At 44.5% G+C, this 21547-nt stretch overlaps 1 protein-coding gene across 1 annotated transcript in view; it reads left to right on the forward strand.

Moving 5' to 3' along the window:
* The window catches only part of LOC139268496 (neural-cadherin), a 306309-nt gene that overhangs the window by 177504 nt on the left and 107258 nt on the right, over nucleotides 1–21547 (forward strand). The window contains exon 5 of the mRNA XM_070886774.1: nucleotides 50–161. Coding sequence (XP_070742875.1) covers nucleotides 50–161 — 112 coding nt within the window. The remainder of the gene's footprint in view (nucleotides 1–49; nucleotides 162–21547) is intronic.

The raw sequence follows: 21547 nt of genomic DNA on the forward strand, positions 1-21547 counted from the left end.
TTGCTTCTGAGGAGTTCTGATTTCTTCTGTTTGCTGATTTATTTTGCAGGTAGTAATTCACATAATTGATGAAAACGACTGTACACCAGAGTTCCTGCATTCTATCTACAGCCGTGACAACATTCCCGAAAACATTCCCATTGGCACCTCTTTATTGCAAGGTTGTACATGAGCTTCTCTTTTATATAAAAAAAATACTAATATATTTTGTGCACATACTGCTTCCTGCCGTAGAGTATCTGGTGTTTTTCCTGCCTTAGTATCAGCTTGCCACAGAGGAGTGTCATCTTTGCTCACTCTTGCTTCTGAGTTAGAATGTTGTGGGGTCAAACCCCTCCTGGATTTGAGTGCATAATCTAGGCTGACAATAATGAGTGCTGAGGGAGTGCTGTGTTGTTGAAGTTGTACAGGCTGAACCTCTCTGGTCCGGGACACTCTGGTCTGGAAATATCCGTGGTTCGGCAGCCATGGTAGAACTGCCGCTTTCCTGGGCCTGGGCTTGGAGATCACTGTTAAGTGCTCCCGTGATGCTCAGCATCTCGCTCTACTTCTTCATTGTGGGACTTGACGGCGCAGTAAAGGGGCGTCAGATCTGAGACAAACAGAGAAATGTATTAGGTATGGAAGAACTCCACAAGACTGAGTACTGTGAACTAAAACTGATGTGACCTTTGTTATGTATGTAAACCTGTAAATACCATGTCTAACCACCAGAGGGCTTATCCCCTGGAGTCCCAAGGGATCCCACAATCCCTTAGGAGCACCTGTATATAAGGAGGCCTCACAGGCTGGAGAGGCACTCTGAGATCTGTAATAAAGGACTATGGTCACACCTTACTTTGAGCTTGCAGTATTTAGTCTGACTCTTTATTCAAGACATAACAACCTTAGTCTCTTTAATACAACTCCAGAGTGCCTAAGCAGCATGTCAGACAATCTTTTATACTCCCTTGCACAAGATGTGCAAGTGACCTTTGGGCCTCCAACAATTGCACCCTCTGGTGGCAAGTCTTACACAGTTACAATGTTTACATACATAACATCACTCCCCACCCCCACCCTGCCAAAGTCTTTGATACAAATTATTTACAAATTGATCTGGGGCCCTACGCTCCCTGGTTGATCGTCTGAGTTCAAACTCTGGTATGGGTGAGTTGGTTGGACTACTGCTGCACTGCGGCATGGCTGGTCTGACAGGACTGTTGGGAATGATGGGTTCATCCTCTTGATTGACAGCAAGGTCGATTGCTGGTTGGGTGTGTGTTGCTGGATCGATGATAGTGATATCCTCTTCAGGTTGTTCCTGATTGTTGGTGAACTGTAGTTTGGTCTGATCCAAATGCTTTCTGCACGTTTGTCCATTCAATAGTTTGACTAATAAACACTCTATTCCCCTCCTTGGCCAAGACAACGCCAGAGACCCATTTAGGACCATGACCATAATTAAGGACAAACACAGGGTCGTTAACATCAATGTCACATGATACAGCCGCGCGATCGTGGTACATGTTTTGCCGGTGACGCCGGATTTCCACTTGATCATTTAGGTCCGGGTGGACTAGGGAGAGCCTACTTTTGAGTGCTAGCTTCATTAACAATTCTGCAGGGGGAACCCCAGTGAGCAAGTGGGGTCGCGTCCGGTAGCTGAGCAGAACCCGAGATAAGCGCATTTGCAAGGAGCCTTCCGTCACGCATTTCAAGCTCTGCTTGAGAGTTTGGACTGCCCGTTCCGCTTGACCGTTGGATGCGGGCTTAAACGGGGCAAACCTGACATGCGTGATGCTATTGCAGGTCATAAACTCATTGAATTCCGAGCTGGTGAAACACGGTCCATTGTCACTGACAAGGACGTCGGGCAAGCCATAGGTGGAGAACATAGTCCGGAGGCTTTCAATGGTGGCAGTGGATGTGCTGGATAACATGATTACGCATTCAATCCATTTAGAGTCAGTGTCCATTACAACTAAAAACATCGCTCCGAGAAAGGAGCTAGCAAAACCTAAGGGGATCCTGAACCACGGTTTTGAGGGCCATGACCACAGACTCAATGGAGCCTCCCTTGGTGCATTGCTCAATTGTGAGCATGTGTTGCTCTGGTGTATGCATGAATCTAATTCTGAGTCAATGCCGGGCCACCAAACATGCGACCTGGCTATAGCCTTCATCATGACTATGCCTGGGTGGGTATTGTGTAAGTCGCATATAAGTGTTTCCCTGCCTTTTTTTGGCAAAACCACGTGATTACTTCATAGAAGACAATCCGACTGGATGGACATTTCATCTTTGCGTTGGTGAAACTGCTTAATTTCATCTTGCATTTCCCTGGGATCGGCCGACCAGCTCCCATTTGAGGAAGCAACTTTTTACAAGTTATAGCACAGGATCCTGGCCTGACAGTTTGCCCGATACATTGGTTTGCTGTAAGACACAGCCGACCCCGTACGAAGATGCATCACAAGCTAGCACTAATCGTTTACACGGGTCATACAGTACAAGTAACTTATTAGAACAAAGTAAGTTTCTGGCCTTCTCAAAGGCTGTCTCTTGAGATTTACCCCAAACCCAGTCATCACCCTTACATAGCAACATGTGCAACAGTTCAGGCAAAGTGCTTAACCCGGGTAGAAAGTTGCCAAAATAGTTGAGGAGTCCCAGAAACGAACACAGCTCCATCACATTCTGTGGTATGGGTGCATTCTTGATGGCCTCTGTCTTTGAGTCCATGGGTCTGATACCGTCTGCCGCAATCTTTCTCCCCAAAAGTTCGACCTCTGGCGCCAGAAAAACACACTTGGAGCATTTCAGCCTGAGTCCCACTCTGTCTAGTCGACTTAGAACCTCTTCCAGGTTGTGCAGATGTTCGGTGGTGTCACGATCGGTGATCAGATTGTCGTCTTGAAACACAACGGTGCGCGGAACCGATTTCAGCAGACTCTCCATGTTCCTCTGGAAGATGGCAGCAGCCGAGTGAACCCCAAAAGGGCACTTGTGGTATATAAACAGTCCTTTGTGCGAGTTGATGCACGTCAATCTTTTTGAAGATTTAGCCAGCTCCTGTGTCATGTAGGCGGAGGTTAGGTCCAACTTGGTGAATGACTTCCCCCCACCCCCTGCTAATGTTGTGAACAGGTCAGCCGCCTTGGGTAGCGGGTACTGGTCTTGTAACAAGACTCGGTTGATCGTTACCTTGTAGTCTCTGCAGATTCTGACCGTGCCATCGCTTTTCAACACTGGAACAATCGGACTGGCCCACTCATTGAACTCGACTGGCGATATGATTCCCTCTCGTTGAAGTCTGTCCAGTTCGATCTCGACTTTCACCCTCATCATATATAGAACCGCTCGAGCCTTGTGATGAAGGGGCCTTGCATCGGAGACTATATGGATCTGCACCTTGGCACCTGTGAAGTTGCCGATGCCTGGTTCAAATAGCGACGGAAACTTGCTCAGCACTTGGGCGCACGAGGCATCATTCACTGAAGATAGTGCTTTGATGTCGTCCCAGTTCCATCGAATTTTCCCAGCCAGCTTCTGCCAAATAGCATTGGGCCATCACCTGGTACAAATCATGCACAGCTCCATCGTACGATACCTTAACTGCCGCACTGCCAAAGACTGGTATGAGCTCTTTGGTGTAGGTGCGCAGCTTTGTCTGAATCGGGCTCAATTTGGGCCTTTGTGCCTTGTTGCCCCACAGTTTCTCAAAAGCCTTCTGGCTCATAATTGACTGACTCGCCCCCGTATCCAACTCCATTGATACCGGAATACCGTTCAATTTGACTTTCAGCATGATAGGAGAGCTCTTGGTAGTGCTTGAATCGACATTGATGGGCTCGATGATTACCCCCGCAGCGCCAACATGGTGCTAATGGATTTGCATTCACACCCGATGGCGGACTCCGAGTCATCCTAGGTCTTGCAGCTACAGACGTGTAGGCCCTGCCATATGCAGTTCTGCCTGCTAGCGACGTTATTTTATGCACAGTACTTGCCGGTGAGCTTCGATGCTGGGAAGATGTCTGTCTGGTATTATCGCTCGTGGATAGGAATGCTTGGGCTATCGTGATGGCCTTGCTCAGGTCTAGGGATTCGGTAGACAGCAGCTTGCGAAGAATGACCTCATGGCCGATGCCAAGAACAAAAAAGTCCCGCAGCATTTCCCCCCAAAATCCAGCAAATTCGCAAGTTCCTGCAAGGCGTCTCAGGTCGGCGACATAACTCTCCATGTCCTGGCCCTCGGAGCTGAGGTGTGTGTAGAAGCGATACCTGGCCATGAAGACACTCTCCTTCGGCTTGAGGTGGTTCCAAACCAGCGTACACAACTCTGTATATGTCTTCTCCGCTAGTTTCTTCAGTGCTAGCAGATTCTTGATGAGGCCGTATATTGTGGACCCACACACGGTGAGGAGAATCGCCCTGCGCTTGATCGCTTTATCGTTCCCATCCAGCTCGTGGGCCACGAAGTACTGGTCGAGACGCTCAATAAAGGCTTCCCAATCATCACCCTCTACAAATCTCTCTAAAATGCCAACGGCAGCCATGACTGTGTGAAAGTTCGTAACCTGTTACTCATCGCCAATTATTAGGTGTGGAAGAACTCCACAAGACTGAGTACTGTGAGCTAAAACTGATGTGACCTTAATCTCTTAATACAACTCCAGAGTGCCTAAGCAGCATGGCAGACAACCTTTTATACTCCCTTGCACAAGATGTGCAGGTGATCCTTGGGTCTCCAACAGTTGTGCCTTCTGGTGGCAAGTCTTACACAGTTACAATGTTTACATACATAACAAAATGACAGATCACCAATGTTCCCCGCCTCTCCTCCCTCACTCAGTAATCACCAGTACTGACCTCCCGTGGTTCGGAAAATTCTGTTTTGGCACCAGTCAGGCCCCGAGGGTGCCAGATCAGAGAGGTTCAAACTGTATCCTTCAATAAAATGTGAAACCAACACCCCAACTGTCTGTTCAGGGGGTTGTTAAAGCTCCTGTAGAAGTATTTGAAGATGAGCAGAGAGCTCTTATGGCATCCTCAACCAATACCAGTAAAAACAGATTACATCTCATTGCTTGATGGATCTTGCTATGTGTAAAGTGGCTGCCGCATTTGTCTACATAATAACATATCACTGTATTTGAAAGTAATTCATTATAGGGGAAGTGCTATGGGATGTTTCTGGCAGATGTAATAAAGCATTAGATAAATGCAAGTCATTCATGCGATTCAGAAATTAAATTGCTTCAGATTATCCTCAATTTGATTTTTTTCACTATTTCGTTGTGAATTTTGTGCTCATAAAGCAATATTAGTGCTGTGAAATAGAGCACTTTCTATTCTCAGGCATCCAGTGCTAGCATAAATCACTCCCAGGTTAGGCATAGTTAAATCCAGTGTCAAGCTTCCTCCACTCTGTCCTAACTATGCGACGCAGGCCCAACCTCAGTGCTTTCAATTTTCTAATCCAGTTGTTTTGTCGTTTTTCTGAGTGGTCAACAATTTAATGCCAATTAGTGTTAAATTAGGGTCAGTTTTAAACTGGAATGATGCCCACTGGGAATTTGATTGAAACTGCACAAACTCATTTCAGATAGCCAGCATTCATGTCTGGGCTTCCAAATTTGTTTTCTGTGTGTTGACTGCTATAAACTGAACTGGGTGGGATGAAGCAAATCGCTAATTTAGATCAATTAGAGCAACTGAAAAAAATACATTAATCTAGTTAGTTTATACAGTTAAAAGATTTGATTTTATATTTTAACATGGAATAGTGACTAATTCTCAATACTTTTGAAATCTGCTCTATATATGTAGGTAGAAAACCTATACACTCCAATGCTCTCATCATTGAATGAAAAAGCTGCTCGGTAGCAAATTAATCTGCACATTGACCTCATGTAAATGCTGACTGTGTAAAAGTCACTCACAATTTTCCATTCCATTACATTAGAATTATCGACCATGCTTCCATCTGCTTTTGGGCTATCATGTCAGAATGTGACTGTTTTACTAGGATGTAATCAACCTTTTCTCACTATGACATTATATTTACTGGAATTATCGTCAGTTAAAGCTGAAATTGTATTTTACTTGGTATAGTTAGGCAGTTTCTGTTGCTTAATCTCATAGAAACACAGCGATACTGAGATGGCTCCAGTCATAAAAGAAGACTTACAGATGCTGCATGCACACGTTGTGCACAAAATGTATGCCACCAAAGATATTGGGCAAACTACATATTGGCTCCACAGTCACCAAGGGGACTGCCCAATACTAGCTCCTCTGCTACAACAGATGTACAATTTCCCAGACCACATTGTGCCTGTAGAGCGCAAACAAAATTTAGCATTGAAACAAATTTAACAAACAGTTCTCAATGCATATAAATTGCAAGAGCTTCCAAGTTGTGGTGTTATTATGTATTTTTTTCTTAGAAATACAGTGACAAACTCAGTCATAATAGAGAGAAAACAAATACCACAAGGATATATTTTCCCATACAAAAGCAAAATACTGAGGATGCTAGAATCTGAAATAAAAACAGAAAATGCTGGAAATACACAGCAGATTAGGCAGCATATGTGGAGAGAGAAACAGAGTTAATGTTTCAGGATGACGACCCTTTTTGCCCAGTTCATTGCTAATCTTAAAGCTTAAAACTGTAGTATTGTTAGTATATTTTAAATGGTGATTTAAAAAAAAAGTAATTCTTCAGATTTAAAATATTTGAAAATACCTCAGGGGACGCATCAAAATAGGCCAATATTGAATTGATTCAGAATTGTGAATAGCTGTATTTTAATTAAATAATTTAAAAGATTTTCTGGAGTAAAATCAATAAAAATTAAAGCCAATGATTCAGATCTAGTCCAAATTGATTCCCACTGGAGGAAAATGACTGCATGATTGGACTAGATTTGAAACATTAGTGCAGATTGTAAAGCGAATGTACCTAGGGTGTGTTTAAAATATTATGGCAAATACTGGATCCATTCCTAACAGGAGCTGAGTGGAGCCTGGAGCAGTGTTTTCATTAGTGAGGGATGCTGGAGGTGCATATGGAACGAGCTTGCTGTTAAAACCTCATCCGAGTTCTTTACTTAGTCCCCCAGCTCCAGCGTCCTTGTTGTCTCTGTTGTGTTTTCAATGTTGACACATCGCAAGGGCTGAACTTTATTTGTTTGCAAGATTAAGGCTTTCATATCCAACAACAAAGTTGGCCTTTTATTGTTGCCATCTTGTCAAAGGCAGAATGAAGTGAGTTTTCTTAATACGGTGAAAAAGCTGGCAATGCTTCTAATGATGGGAGTTTCTCCTTTGATTATTTTCAGGTCACTTTTGATCTCGAAATGTCAACATTGACTCAGTTGGTTGTGCTTCACTCATGTATAAATAAATTAGATTTGAGCTTTATAAAAATGGAAATTCTAGGAAAGTACATTTAATTAAACCTCCTTGCTACCTTAGAAGGAATATTTAATGAAAGATTACTCGTGTCATGACAGAAATATGAGATTGTTCAAATTAAACCACCTCTGCAGGAGAGATATAGCAAGAGAATTTGACATCGTTATGCATACCAACCAACTTTACATAATGAGCCAATGTTCCACGTTTGCTAAAGTATTTCCTTGCAGCTTGAAGCTTCCAAACAGCTTGTCAGCTTTACTCAAGGCATATCAGATTCCAAATTAATGTGCATTTACTTCTGCTGTTAAACAGGAAGTTTGGTGCCAGCACCATGCTGATATTGGTGTGTATTCCTACCAAATTTGTAGTAAAATCCTGTTTAATCCAAAATCAGAACATCCATGCTACCTCTGTTGAGGCTTTTTAAAGTAGATGGCCTGACAGTGGGATAGCACTGAGTTAGTGCATACTGGTGCTCCGAGTTTAGAAGGAAACAGCTGTGCCACTGCTGCAGGCAGGTATAATACTGCCTATGTGAATGAGGCAGAGTTGGCCTTTATAAAAATAAAAACATGTTCCCTTTCTTTTCTGCCAATTTTTGAATATGAATCCAGGGGCACCGAAAGCCCTCCAGTAACTCGCCTAAGTGGCTATTCTTCATATTTGAGTCTCAACTGAGAATGTTGGCGGACTATCTGACTGTTAAGCATCCTACCTTTACCCAGTGTTCACACATGCACACTTCCAATAGGGAACTAGGCCAATTTACCAGGTCCGGTGGTGTAGTGGTTATGTTACTAGACTAGTAACCCAGAGACTTGGACTAATAATCGAGGGAACAGGACCCCAAGAAAGAATGCAAAAGGCAAGAGGCAACAGAGCAGAGTAGCACTGGGGTAAGTGTAAACCACAAGGTGATAGGAAGGGACAATATGTATGAATATAAAATGGCTGCAGGAGAGGTCAAAACTAAAAATCATGGTTTAAAAACTAGTATTAAAACACTCTACCTAAACGCACGCAGCATTCGAAATAAAGTAAATGAGTTGACGGCACAAATCATTACAAATGGGTATGATTTGGTGGCCATTACAGAAACGTGGTTGCAGGGGGGCCAAGACTGGGAATTAAACATACAGGGGTATCTGATAATTCGGAAAGATAGGCAAGAAGGGAAAGGAGATGGGGTAGCTCTGTTAATAAAGGATGATATCAGGGCAGTTGTGAGAGACGATATTGGCTCTAATGAACAAAATGTTGAATCATGGGTGGAGATTAGAGATAGTAAGGGGAAAAAGTCACTGGTGGGCGTAATTTATAGGCCCCCAAATAATAACTTCACGGTGGGGCGGGCAATAATCAAGGGAATAATGGAGACATATGAAAAAGGAACGGCAGTAATCATGGGGGATTTTAACCTACATATCGATTGGTCAAATCAAATCGCATGGGGTAGCCTTGAGGAGTAGTTCATAGAATGCATACGGGATTGTTTCTTGGGACAGTATGTTACAGAACCTATAAGGGAGCAAGCTATCTTAGATCTGGTCCTGTGTAATGAGACAGGAATAATAAACGATCTCCGAGTAAAAGATCCTCTCGGAATGAGTGATCACAGTATGGTTGAATTTTTAATACAGATTGAGGGTGAGGAAGTAGTGTCTCAAACGAGCGTACTATGCTTAAACAAAGGGGACTACAGTGGGATGAGGGCAGAGTTGGCTAAAGTAGACTGGAAACACAGACAAAAGGGTGCCACAATTGAGGAACAGTGGAGGACTTTTAAGGAGCTCTTTCATAGTGCTCAACAAAAATATATTCCAGTGAAAAAGAACGGCGGTAAGAGAAGGGATAACCAGCCGTGGATAACCAAGGAAATAAAGGAGAGTATCAAATTGAAAACCAATGCGTATAAGGTGGCCAAGGTTAGTGGGAAAATAGAAGATTGGGAAAATTTTAAACGATAGCAAAGAATGACTAAGAAAGCAATAAAGAAAGGAAAGATAGATTACGAAAGTAAACTTGCGCAAAACATAAAAACAGATAGTAAAAGCTTTTACCGATATATAAAATGGAAAAGAGTGACTAAAATAAATGTTGGTCCCTTAGAAGATGAGAAGAAGGATTTAATAATGGGAAATGTGGAAATGGCTGAGACCTTAAACAATTATTTTGCTTCGGTCTTCACAGTGGAAGACACAAAAACCATGCCAAAAATTGTTGGTCACGGGAACGTGGGAAGGGAGGACCTTGAGATAATCACTATCACTAGGTGGATAGGCTAATGGGACTCAAGGTAGACAAGTCCCCTGGTCCAGATGAAATGCATCCCAGGGTATTAAAAGAGATGGCAGAAGTTATAGCAGATGCATTCGTTATAATCTACCAAAATTCTCTGGACTCTGGGGAGGTACCAGCGGATTGGAAAGCAGCTAATGTAACACCTCTGTTTAAAAAAGGGGGCAGACAAAAGGCAGGTAACTATAGGCCGGTTAGTTTAACATCTGTATTGGGGAAAATGCTTGAAGCTATCAGTAAGGAAGAAATAACGGGACATCTAGATAGGAATAGTGCAATCAAGCAGACGCAGCATGGATTCATGAAGGGGAAATCATGTTTAACTAATTTACTGGAATTCTTTGAGGATATAACGAGCATGGTGGATAGAGGTATACTGATGGATGTGGTGTATTTAGCTTTCCAAAAGGCATTCAATGAGGTGCCACACAAAAGGTTACTGCAGAAGATAAAGGTATGCGGAGTCAGAGGAAATGTATTAGCATGGATAGAGAATTGGCTGGCGAACAGAAAGCAGAGAGTCGGGATAAATGAATCCTTTTCGGGTTGGAAATCGGTGGTTAGTGGTGTGCCACAGGGATCGGTGCTGGGACCACAACTGTTAACAATATACAAAGATGACCTGGAAGAGGGGACAGAGTGTAGTGTAACAAAATTTGCAAATGACACAAAGATTAGTGGGAAAGCGGGTTGTGTAGAGGACACAGAGAGGCTGCAAAGAGATTTAGATAGGTTAAGCGAATGGGCTAAGGTTTGGCAGATGGAATACAATGTCGGAAAATGTGAGGTCATCCACCTTGGAAAAAAAAACAGTAAAAGGGAATATTATTTGAATGGGGAGAAATTACAACATGCTGAGGTGCAGAGGGACCTGGGGGTCCTTGTGCATGAATCCCAAAAAGTTAGTTTGCAGGTGCAGCAGGTAATCAGGAAGACGAATGGAATATTGGCCTTCATTGCGAGAGGGATGGAGTACAAAAGCAGGGAGGTCCTGCTGCAACTGTATAGGGTATTGATGAGGCCGCATCTGGAGTACTGCGTGAAGTTTTGGTCACCTTACTTAAGGAAGGATATACTAGCTTTGGAGGGGGTACAGAGACGATTCACGAGGCTGTTTCCGGAGATTGAGAGGGTTACCTTATGATGATAGATTGAGTAGACTGGATCTTTACTCGTTGGAGTTCAGAAGGATGAGGGGTGATCTTATAGAAACATTTAAAATAATGAAAGGGATAGACAAGATAGAGGCAGAGAGGTTGTTTCCACTTGTCGGGGAGACTAGAACTAGGGGGCACAGCCTCAAAATACGGGGGAGCCAATTTAAAACCGAGTTGAGAAGGAATTTCTTCTCCCAGAAGGTTGTGAATCTCTGGAATTCTCTGCCCAAGGAAGCAGCTGAGGCTAGCTCATTGAATGTATTCAAATCACAGATAGATAGATTTTTAACCAATAAGGGAATTAAGGGTTACGGGGAGCGGGCGGGTAAGTGGAGCTGAGTCCACGGCCAGATCAGCCATGATCTTGTTGAATGACGGAGCAGGTTCGAGGGGCTAGATGGCCTACTCCTGTTCCTAATTCTTATGTTCGGAGCGGGTGCAGGACATTCTAAAAAGGGAGGGAGAACAGCCAGTTGTCGTGGTGCACATTGGTACCAACGACATAGGTAAAAAGAGGGATGAGGTCCTACGAAACGAATTTAAGGAGCTAGGAGCTAAATTAAAAAGTAGGACCTCAAAAGTAGTAATCTCGGGATTGCTACCAGTGCCACGTGATAGTCAGAGTAGGAATCGCAGGATAGCGCAGATGAATACGTGGCTTGAGCAGTGGTGCAACAGGGAGGGATTCAAATTCCTGGGGCATTGGAACCGGTTCTGGGGGAGGTGGGACCAGTACAAACCGGACGGTCTGCACCTGGGCAGGACCGGAACCAATGTCCTAGGGGGAGTGTTTGCTAGTGCTGTTGGGGAGGATTTAAACTGATATGGCAGGGGGATGGGAACCAATGCAGGGAGACAGAGGGAAACAAAAAGGAGGCAAAAGCAAAAGACAGAAAGGAGATGAGGAAAAGTGGAGGGCAGAGAAACCCAAGGCAAAGAACAAAAAGGGCCACTGTACAGCAAAATTCTAAAAGGACAAAGGGTGTTAAAAGAACAAGCCTGAAGGCTTTGTGTCTTAATGCAAGGAGTATCCGCAATAAAGTGGATGAATTAACTGTGCAAATAGATGTTAACAAATATGATGTGATTGGGATTACGGAGACGTGGCTCCAGGATGATCAGGGCTGGGAACTCAACATCCAGGGGTATTCAACATTCAGGAAAGATAGAATAAAAGGAAAAGGAGGTGGGGTAGCATTGCTGGTTAAGGAGCAAATTAAGGCAATAGTTCGGAAGGACATTAGCTTGGATGATGTGGAATCTATATGGGTAGAGCTGCAGAATACCAAAGGACAAAAAACGTTAGTGGGAGTTGTGTACAGACCTCCAAACAGTAGTAGTGATGTTGGGGAGGGCATCAAACATGAAATTAGGGGTGCGTGCAATAAAGGTGCAGCAGTTATAATGGGTGACTTTAATATGCACATAGATTGGGTTAACCAAACTGGAAGCAATACGGTAGAGGAGGATTTCCTGGAGTGCATAAGGGATGGTTTTTTAGACCAATATGTCGAGGAACCAACTAGGGGGGAGGCCATCTTAGACTGGGTGTTGTGTAATGAGAGAGGATTAATTAGCAATCTCGTTGTGCGAGGCCCCTTGGGGAAGAGTGACCATAATATGGTGGAATTCTGCATTAGGATGGAGAATGAAACAGTTAATTCAGAGACCATGGTCCAGAACTTAAAGAAGGGTAACTTTGAAGGTATGAGGCGTGAATTGGCTAGGATAGATTGGCGAATGATACTGAAGGGGTTGACTGTGGATGGGCAATGGCAGACATTTAGAGACCGCATGGATGAACTACAACAATTGTACATTCCTGTCTGTCGTAAAAATAAAAAAGGGAAGGTGGCTCAACCGTGGCTATCAAGGGAAATCAGGGATAGCATTAAAGGCAAGGAAGTGGCATACAAATTGGCCAGAAATAGCAGAGAACCAGGGGACTGGGAGAAATTTAGAACTCAGCAGAGGAGGACAAAGGGTTTGATTAGGGCAGGGAAAATGGAGTACGAGAAGAAGCTTGCAGGGAACATTAAGACGGATTGCAAAAGTTTCTATAGATATGTAAAGAGAAAAAGGTTAGTAAAGACAAACGTAGGTCCCCTGCAGTCAGAATCAGGGGAAGTCATAACGGGGAACAAAGAAATGGCGGACCAATTGAACAAGTACTTTGGTTCGGTATTCACTGAGGAGGACACAAACAACCTTCCGGATATAAAAGGGGTCGGAGGGTCTAGTAAGGAGGAGGAACTGAGGGAAATCCTTATTAGTCGGGAAATTGTGTTGGGGAAATTGATGGGATTGAAGGCCGATAAATCCCCAGGGCCTGATGGACTGCATCCCAGAGTACTTAAGGAGGTGGCCTTGGAAATAGTGGATGCATTGACAGTCATTTTCCAACATTCCATTGACTCTGGATCAGTTCCTATGGAGTGGAGGGTAGCCAATGTAACCCCACTTTTTAAAAAAGGAGGGAGAGAGAAAACAGGGAATTACAGACCGGTCAGCCTGACATCGGTAGTGGGTAAAATGATGGAATCAATTATTAAGGATGTCATCGCAGTGCATTTGGAAAGAGGTAATATGATAGGTCCAAGTCAGCATGGATTTGTGAAAGGGAAATCATGCTTGACAAATCTTCTGGAATTTTTTGAGGATGTTTCCAGTAGAGTGGACAAGGGAGAACCAGTCGATGTGGTATATTTGGACTTTCAGAAGGCTTTCGACAAGGTCCCACACAAGAGATTAATGTGCAAAGTTAAAGCACATGGGATTGGGGGTAGTGTGCTGACATGGATTGAGAACTGGTTGTCAGACAGGAAGCAAAGAGTAGGAGTAAATGGGGACTTTTCAGAATGGCAGGCAGTGACTAGTGGGGTACCGCAAGGTTCTGTGCTGGGGCCCCAGCTGTTTACACTGTACATTAATGATTTAGACGAGGGGATTAAATGTAGTATCTCCAAATTTGCGGATGACACTAAGTTGGGTGGCAGTGTGAGCTGCAAGGAGGATTCTATGAGGCTGCAGAGCGACTTGGATAGGTTAGGTGAGTGGGCAAATGCATGGCAGATGAAGTATAATGTGGATAAATGTGAGGTTATCCACTTTGGTGGTAAAAACAGAGAGACAGACTATTATCTGAATGGTGACAGATTAGGAAAAGGAGAGGTGCAACGAGACCTGGGTGTCATCGTACATCAGTCATTGAAGGTTGGCATGCAGGTACAGCAGGCGGTTAAGAAAGCAAATGGCATGTTGGCCTTCATAGCGAGGGGATTTGAGTACAAGGGCAGGGAGGTGTTGCTACAATTGTACAGGGCCTTGGTGAGGCCACACCTGGAGTATTGTGTACAGTTTTGGTCTCCTAACCTGAGGAAGGACATTCTTGCTATTGAGGGATTGCAGCGAAGGTTCACCAGACTGATTCCCGGGATGGCGGGACTGACCTATCAAGAAAGACTGGATCAACTGGGCTTGTATTCACTGGAGTTCAGAAGAATGAGAGGGGACCTCATAGAAACGTTTAAAATTCTGACGGGGTTAGACAGGTTAGATGCAGGAAGAATGTTCCCAATGTTGGGGAAGTCCAGAACCAGGGGACACAGTCTAAGGATAAGGGGGAAGCCATTTAGGACTGAGATGAGGAGGAATTTCTTCACCCAGAGAGTGGTGAACCTGTGGAATTCTCTACCACAGAAAGTTGTTGAGGCCAATTCACTAAATATATTCAAAAAGGAGTTAGATGAAGTCCTTACTACTAGGGGGATCAAGGGGTATGGTGAGAAAGCAGGAATGGGGTACTGAAGTTGCATGTTCAGCCATGAACTCATTGAATGGCGGTGCAGGCTAGAAGGGCCGAATGGCCTACTCCTGCACCTATTTTCTATGTTTCTATGTTTCTATGTTCTTATGATACCACTTTGAGAATTTGAATTCAGTTTAAAAAAAAATCTGGAATAAGAAACTGGTATCAGTAAAAATAACTGTGAAGCTGTCGAATTGTTGCAAAAACCCAACTGTTTCATTAATATCCTTTTTTAGGGAAGGAAACCTGCTGCCCTTACCTGGTCTGACCTGGATGTGACTCACAACAGCAACAACTTGCATTTATATAGCGCCCCCCGCCCCTGTGCTCACTGACCTATATTGGCTTTCAGTTAAACAATGCCTCGATTTTAAAATTCTCATGCTTGTTTTCAAATCCCTCATTGGCCTCGCCACTCATGGCCGGAATCTTCCCAGCAGTGAGAGTGCGGGTTTGGAGGCGGGCCCGTTGTCAAAATGGTCGAGATTGACAGTGGGTCTGGATTTCTCTCCAAACTCGCCTCCATGTGAGTTTCTCAACTGTAAGATCGGCATTTGGTTAGCTGACCTGACAGCAAGTGGCGGGGCATGTGATTTACATAATTAAAAGGTACTTAAATGGTAGTTAAGATGGTTAAGATGGTTGAAAGCAGACACTTACAATTTTACCAACGTTTTAATGACTTTGCTATCCCTCCGGTTTCATGCCAGGTAAGTGTGTCGGGTTCTCAGTAACTCTATTGCTTCCTCTTAATTGGCCAGGAACCTCGCAGGGCGGGCTTAACAAGCCCAATCATAGTAAGATTCCGGAGAGAGAGCGGCTTCGAGTCGGGAGGGGGCTTTCCACCGTCAGTAACCTCGGCCGCATCGATCGCGCCATGTGTGGTGAAATCGCAGCCCCTATCTCTGTAATCCCCCCACCCCCAAGATATCTGCGTTCCTCAAATTCTGCCCTCTTGAGCATCCCTGATTATAATTGCTCAACCATCGGTGGCCATCGGCTTCACTTGTATAGGTTCGAAGCTCCGCAATTCTCCTGCTAAATCTCTCGTCCTCTCTACGTCTCTTTCCTTCTTTAAGATGCGCCTTAAAACCTACCTCTGTCATCTGTCCTAACATCTCCTTATGTGGCTCGGTGTCACATGTTTGTCTTTTCACACCTGTGAAGCATCTTGGGATGTTTTACTACATTAAAGTGCTATATAAATACAAGTTGTTAATGTAGTAAAACATCACAAGCCGCTTCAGGAATGTTATGAAATAAGATTAGATACCAAGCCACATAAGGAGATATTAGGGCAGGTGAAGTTTTAAGGAGTGTCTTAAAGGGGGAGAGAGAGCTAGCAAGGCATAGATGTTTGGGAAGCACGGCCGCCAATGGTGGAGCAATTGAAATCAGCACAAAGGCCAGAACTGAGGTCTCGGAGGGTTTTAGGACTGGAGGAGATTACAGAGATGGGGAGGGGTGAGGCCTTGGAGAGATTTGAAAACAAGGTTGAGAATTTTAAAATTGAATCGTTGGTGGACCGAAAGCCAATGTAGGTCAGCGAGAACAGGGTGAACGGGACTTGGTGCGAGTTAGGACTCGAGCAGCAGAGTTTTGGATGAACTCTAGTTTATGGAGGGTGCAAGATGAGAGATCGGCCAGGAGAGCATTGTAATAGTCGAGTCTAGAGGTAACAAAGGCATGGATCATAGTTTCAGCAGTAGGTGAACTGAGGCAGGGGTGGAGACAGCCAATGTTATGGAGGTGAACCTAAGAACATAAGAAATAGGAGTAGGCCATAAGGCCCTCGAGCCTGCTCCGCCATTTAATAAGATCATGGCTGATCTGATCATGGACTCAACTCCACTTCTCCGCCCGCTCCCCATAACCCCTCATCCCCCCTATCGCACAAGAAACTGTCTATTTCTGTCTTAAATTTATTTAATGTCCCAGCTTCCACAGCTCTCTGAGGCAGCGAATTTCAGAGATTCACAATCCTCTGAGAGAAGAAATTTCTCCTCATCTTAGTTCTAAATGGGCGGCCCCTTATTCTAAGATCATGCCCTCTAGTTCTAGTTTCCTCCACCAGTGGAAACATCCTCTCTGTATCCACCTTGTCAAGCCCCCTCATAATCTAATACTTTTCTATAAGATCACCTCTCATTCTTCTGAATTCCAATGAGTAGAGGCTCAACCGACTCAATCTTTCCTCATAAGTCAACCTCCTCACCCCCGGGATCAACCTAGTGAACCTTCTCTGAACTGCCTCAAAACAATTATATCCTTTCGTAAATATGGAAACCAAAACTGCACGCAGTATTCCAGGTGTGGCCTCACCAATACCCTGTATAGCTGTAACAAGACTTCCCTGCTTTTATACTCCACCCCCTTTGCAATAAAGGCCAAGATTCCATTGGCCTTCCTGATCACTTGCTGTACCTGCATACTATCCTTTTGTGTTTCATTCACAAGTACCCCCAGGTCCCGCTATACTGCAGCACTTTGCAATCTTTCTCCATTTAAATAATAACTTGCTCTTTGATTTTTTTCTGCCAAAGTGCATGACCTCACACTTTCCAAAATTATACTCCATCTGCCAAATTCTTGCCCACTCACTTAGCCTGTCTATGTCTGCCTGCAGCCTCTATGTCCTCCTCACACATTGCCCTTCCCATCTTTGTATCGTCAGCAAACTTGGCTATGTTACACTCAGTCCCCTCTTCCAAGTCGTTAATATAGATTGTAAATAATTGAGGTCCCAGCACTGATCCCTGTGGCACCCCACTCGTTACTGATTGCCAACCCGAGAATGAACCATTTATCCCGACTCTCTGTTTTCTGTTTGTCAGCCAATCTTCTATCCATGCTAATATATTACCCCCAACCCCGTGAACTTTTATCTTGTGCAGTAACCGTTTGTGTGGCACCTTGTCAAATGCCTTCTGGAAGTCCAAGGTGGAAGAAGGTGGAAGTAGGCTCTCTTGGTGATGGAGCAGGTACGGGGTTGGAAACTCATCTCGGAGTCAAATAGAAAGCCAAAGTTGCGAATAATCTGGTTCAGGCTCAGACAATAACCAGGGAGAGGGATGGAGTCAGTTGTTAGAGAACAGAGTTTGTGATGGTTACTGAAAACAATGGCTTTGGTTTTCCAAATATTAAGTTGGAGAAGATTTCTGCTCATCTAGGACTGGATGTCAAACAAGCAGCGTGACAAATCAGAGACCATGGAGGGATCGAGAGAGGTGATGGTGAGCTGGAGCTGGGACCAGACCCACACCAATGTGCTTGACTCTTATCCGTACTCTAAAGTGGCTTAGCAAGGCACTCCGTTGTATCAAGCTGGTGTGGCAACGAGGGATGGGCAATAAAAACTGGAGTTGTCAGTGGCGCCACATCCCTGACAATGGGGAAAAAAATTCCTCTCCCTTATTCAGAGTCCTGAGGATAATTATAGAGCCACTACCACCACCCCAGCTTAAATGAGCAAATTTAGGCATAGATTGAGAATCAAACCATAGTGAACTCATAAATATGTATTTGCATATTTAAATTTATGCATAACAATGTTGTAAAGAAAATGAAACTTTTGGCCAGAAATGGTTTCTACCATCAATAAATCTTCTATCACTTACATCAGGGAAAATCATGTCCTTTTACCCTAAAGAAAGCCTTACTCTAGTAAAACAGAATGAGAATGAACATTTTTTTTTAAGTGCAGGGAACAGCAATATTCCTGTAATTTACCAGTCTTTTTTTAGCTGCTCCTCCTCATCACAGCACTAACAATGGTTGCTTTGATGTATTTTGATGGCAGAAGATGAGTTAACAAACTTTTTGCCCACAGCGCAGCCAAAGGCTTGTGCTGAAGCAAACTAGACAAGCAAACTAGACTGTTAATTAAATTAAATAAGTGATGGGATGAACATTCTCCTCTTTCCGCTCATTATAAGGGCCTCATATTAAATGAGTTTGGGCAATCTCAACCCGGGTCCCAAAGGGCAGAGGTCCACAACACACATACACAAAACGTACTTATATATTCTTGTAATATTTAGAGAGCCAAAAAGTCACAGAGCTAGAAAGTTAAACAGGCTGAATTATTAACATTGTGAAAAGATGTGGTTTCAAGATTATATGTATCCATAATTTCCAACTGCCATAATTGTTGGGATTTTCAAGATGGCAGCAAAGACTGTTTGGAGAAATAAAGGTTTCTTCACATAAAGTCATGGAGTTTTTAAAGTTTCTTCGCTTCTTTTGATAGCCCACAATAAAATAAAATTGATACAGTAATAATAGGAGAAACAAAGTTACCGCCCATCAGTATTTTGGTGCTGTCTGCTAATTTACTTTAGCGCAGCCTAAAACCTGGAGTGCAACACTAGTTTTCGGGCAGTAGACTCAGCAGGAGGCCCAATGTAGAGTGGCCCTAATATCCCTGGGGCAAGAGCAGCGTTGTCTTAAAGCTAGCCTGTCATTTTAGAAACCAATTTTTGTCCCTTAAAAACTTTCTCAAATCTTTTGACCCTAGTCATTTCCTCTAACTCAACTCCCAATTCCTGGTTGATATACAAGATCCAAGAGGGACTCTGATTCCAAATAATTCGAGGATGACCCATATTGGGGACACTGATTGAACTTTATTCAGCAAAAGCAAGACTTAATACATTATAGTATTCGAGCAGCACTTTACAGAGTATAATTGGGACTTATATTATCCCTTATACTCTGGGTAGAAGCTGCAACTGTGTGTAAGCTGCACCCTATGTCCCTTGCCTCTTGTCTCTCTTCATTCATTGGATGTCTCCTTGATTCTTTCTGAAATCTTCTACTGTGTCTCTGAAATCTTCTACACTTTTTGGGTGTTAAGACCCCCTTCTTATACCCTTACTCTCATTCAAAACCTGTGGAGTGCTCCTGAACCAATCACTAGCTTACATCCCAAACCCAAAGTCTAATCATACAGATGCCACGTCCCCAGCACCTTGGCTTATGCAGGTTCTAGTCTTATGACACCCTTACATCCTATTTTTGACCATCAAGACTCCTATCTGGGGTAGTTATTGTTGTGTTCCTAACGGAGATGAGCCTGCACACAGGGAAGTTAAAGTAACAGTGACCTCAGTCTTTATTAAGACACTCCAGAGTGAGGAACAAGCCTTAGGGGCTGGCTTATATACAGTGCACCCAAGGGATGCTGGGATCCCTTGGGACTTCAGGGGATGCGCTCCCTGGTGGCGGAACATGGGAGTGCATGTTTTACAGATACACAACATCACTCCTCTCCCCCCACCGCCCCCCCCCCCCCGTCAAAGTCAAAGTGAAAACTATTTACAAGGTGAGGCGGTCGGGAGCCTTTCTTTCCCTGGTGGACCGCCTCGGTACAAATAACTGTTCTGGTGTGTTGGCTGTGCCCTCACTGGGCTGGCGTGTTGTTGGCCCTGCAGGACTGCTGGGTGAGCCTGGCCTTGCTGGGCTGTTGGGCATGATGGGTTCAATTTCCTGGTCTGGGGTGGTGTTGTTGATCCTTTGGGTGTGTGTTGTGGGCTCGAAAAAGGTGGTGTCTGCTGTGGGTTGTTCAGGGCAGTCTGTGAACCGCAGCCTCGTTTGGTCCAGGTGCTATCTGCAAATTTGTCCATTGTCTAGTTTGACTACAAACACCCTACTCCCTTCTTTACCTATCACCATGCCCGTGATCCACTTGGGACCATGTCCATAGTTTAGCACATACACAGGGTCATTCAGATCAATTTCCCGTGACACAGTTGCGCGACCATCATTTACATTTTATTGCTGCCGCCTGCTCTCTACCTGATCATGCAGGTTGGGGTGAACCAGCGAGAATCTATTTTTAAGTGTTCTTTTCATGAGTAGCTCAGCCGGGGGCACCCCTCTGAATGAGTGGGGTCTCGTGCGGTAGCTGAGCAGTAGTCGGGACAGGCGGATTTGGAGTGAGCCTTCTGTGACTCGTTTAAGGCTCTGTTTGATTGTTTGTACTGCCCGCTCTGCCTGCCCATTGGAGGCTGGTTTAAATGGGGCCAAGGTGACATGTTTGATCCCATCGCGGGTCATGAATTCTTTAAATTCGGCACTGGTGAAACATGGTCCATTGTCACTGACCAGTATGTGAGGCAGGCCATGGGTGGCAAACATGGCACTCAGGCTTTCAATGGTGGCGGTGGCAGTGCTTCCCGACATTATTTCACATTCAATCCATTTTGAAAAAGCATCCACCACCACCAGGAACATTTTACCGAGAAACGGGCCCGCATAGTCGACATGGATCCTCGACCATGGTCTGGAGGGCCAGGACCACAAACTTAGTGGTGCCTCTCCGGGCGCATTGCTCAACTGAGCACATACGCTGCATTGCTGTACACAGGACTCTAAGTCAGAGTCAATACCGGGCCACCACACGTGGGATCTGGCTATCGCTTTCATCATTACTATACCCAGGTGTGTGCTGTGGAGATCCGAGATGAACGTCTCCCTGCCCTTTTTTGGTAGCACTACATGGTTACCCCACAACAGGCAGTCTGCCTGAATGGACAGCTCGCCCTTTCGCTGCTGGAACGGCTTGATTAGCTCTTGCATTTCAACGGGGATGCTGGCCCAGCTCCCATGCAGTACACAGTATTTTTACTGGGACAGCAGAGGATCTTGGCTGGTCCAAGTTCTAATCTGACGGGCCGTGACAGGTGATTTATCATTTTCAAATGCTTCCATGACCATCAACAAGTCTGCGGGCTGCGTCACCATCAACAAGTTTGCAGGCTGCGCCATTTCCACCCCCGTAGTGGGCAATGGTAGCCGACTGAGAGCATCCGCACAGTTCTCGGTGCCTGGCCTGTGGCGGATGGTATAGTTATACGCTGATAGCGCGAGTGCC

The sequence above is a fragment of the Pristiophorus japonicus genome, chromosome 1 (assembly GCF_044704955.1).
Source record: "Pristiophorus japonicus isolate sPriJap1 chromosome 1, sPriJap1.hap1, whole genome shotgun sequence".
In the NCBI taxonomy this organism is placed as follows: Eukaryota; Metazoa; Chordata; class Chondrichthyes; family Pristiophoridae; genus Pristiophorus; species Pristiophorus japonicus.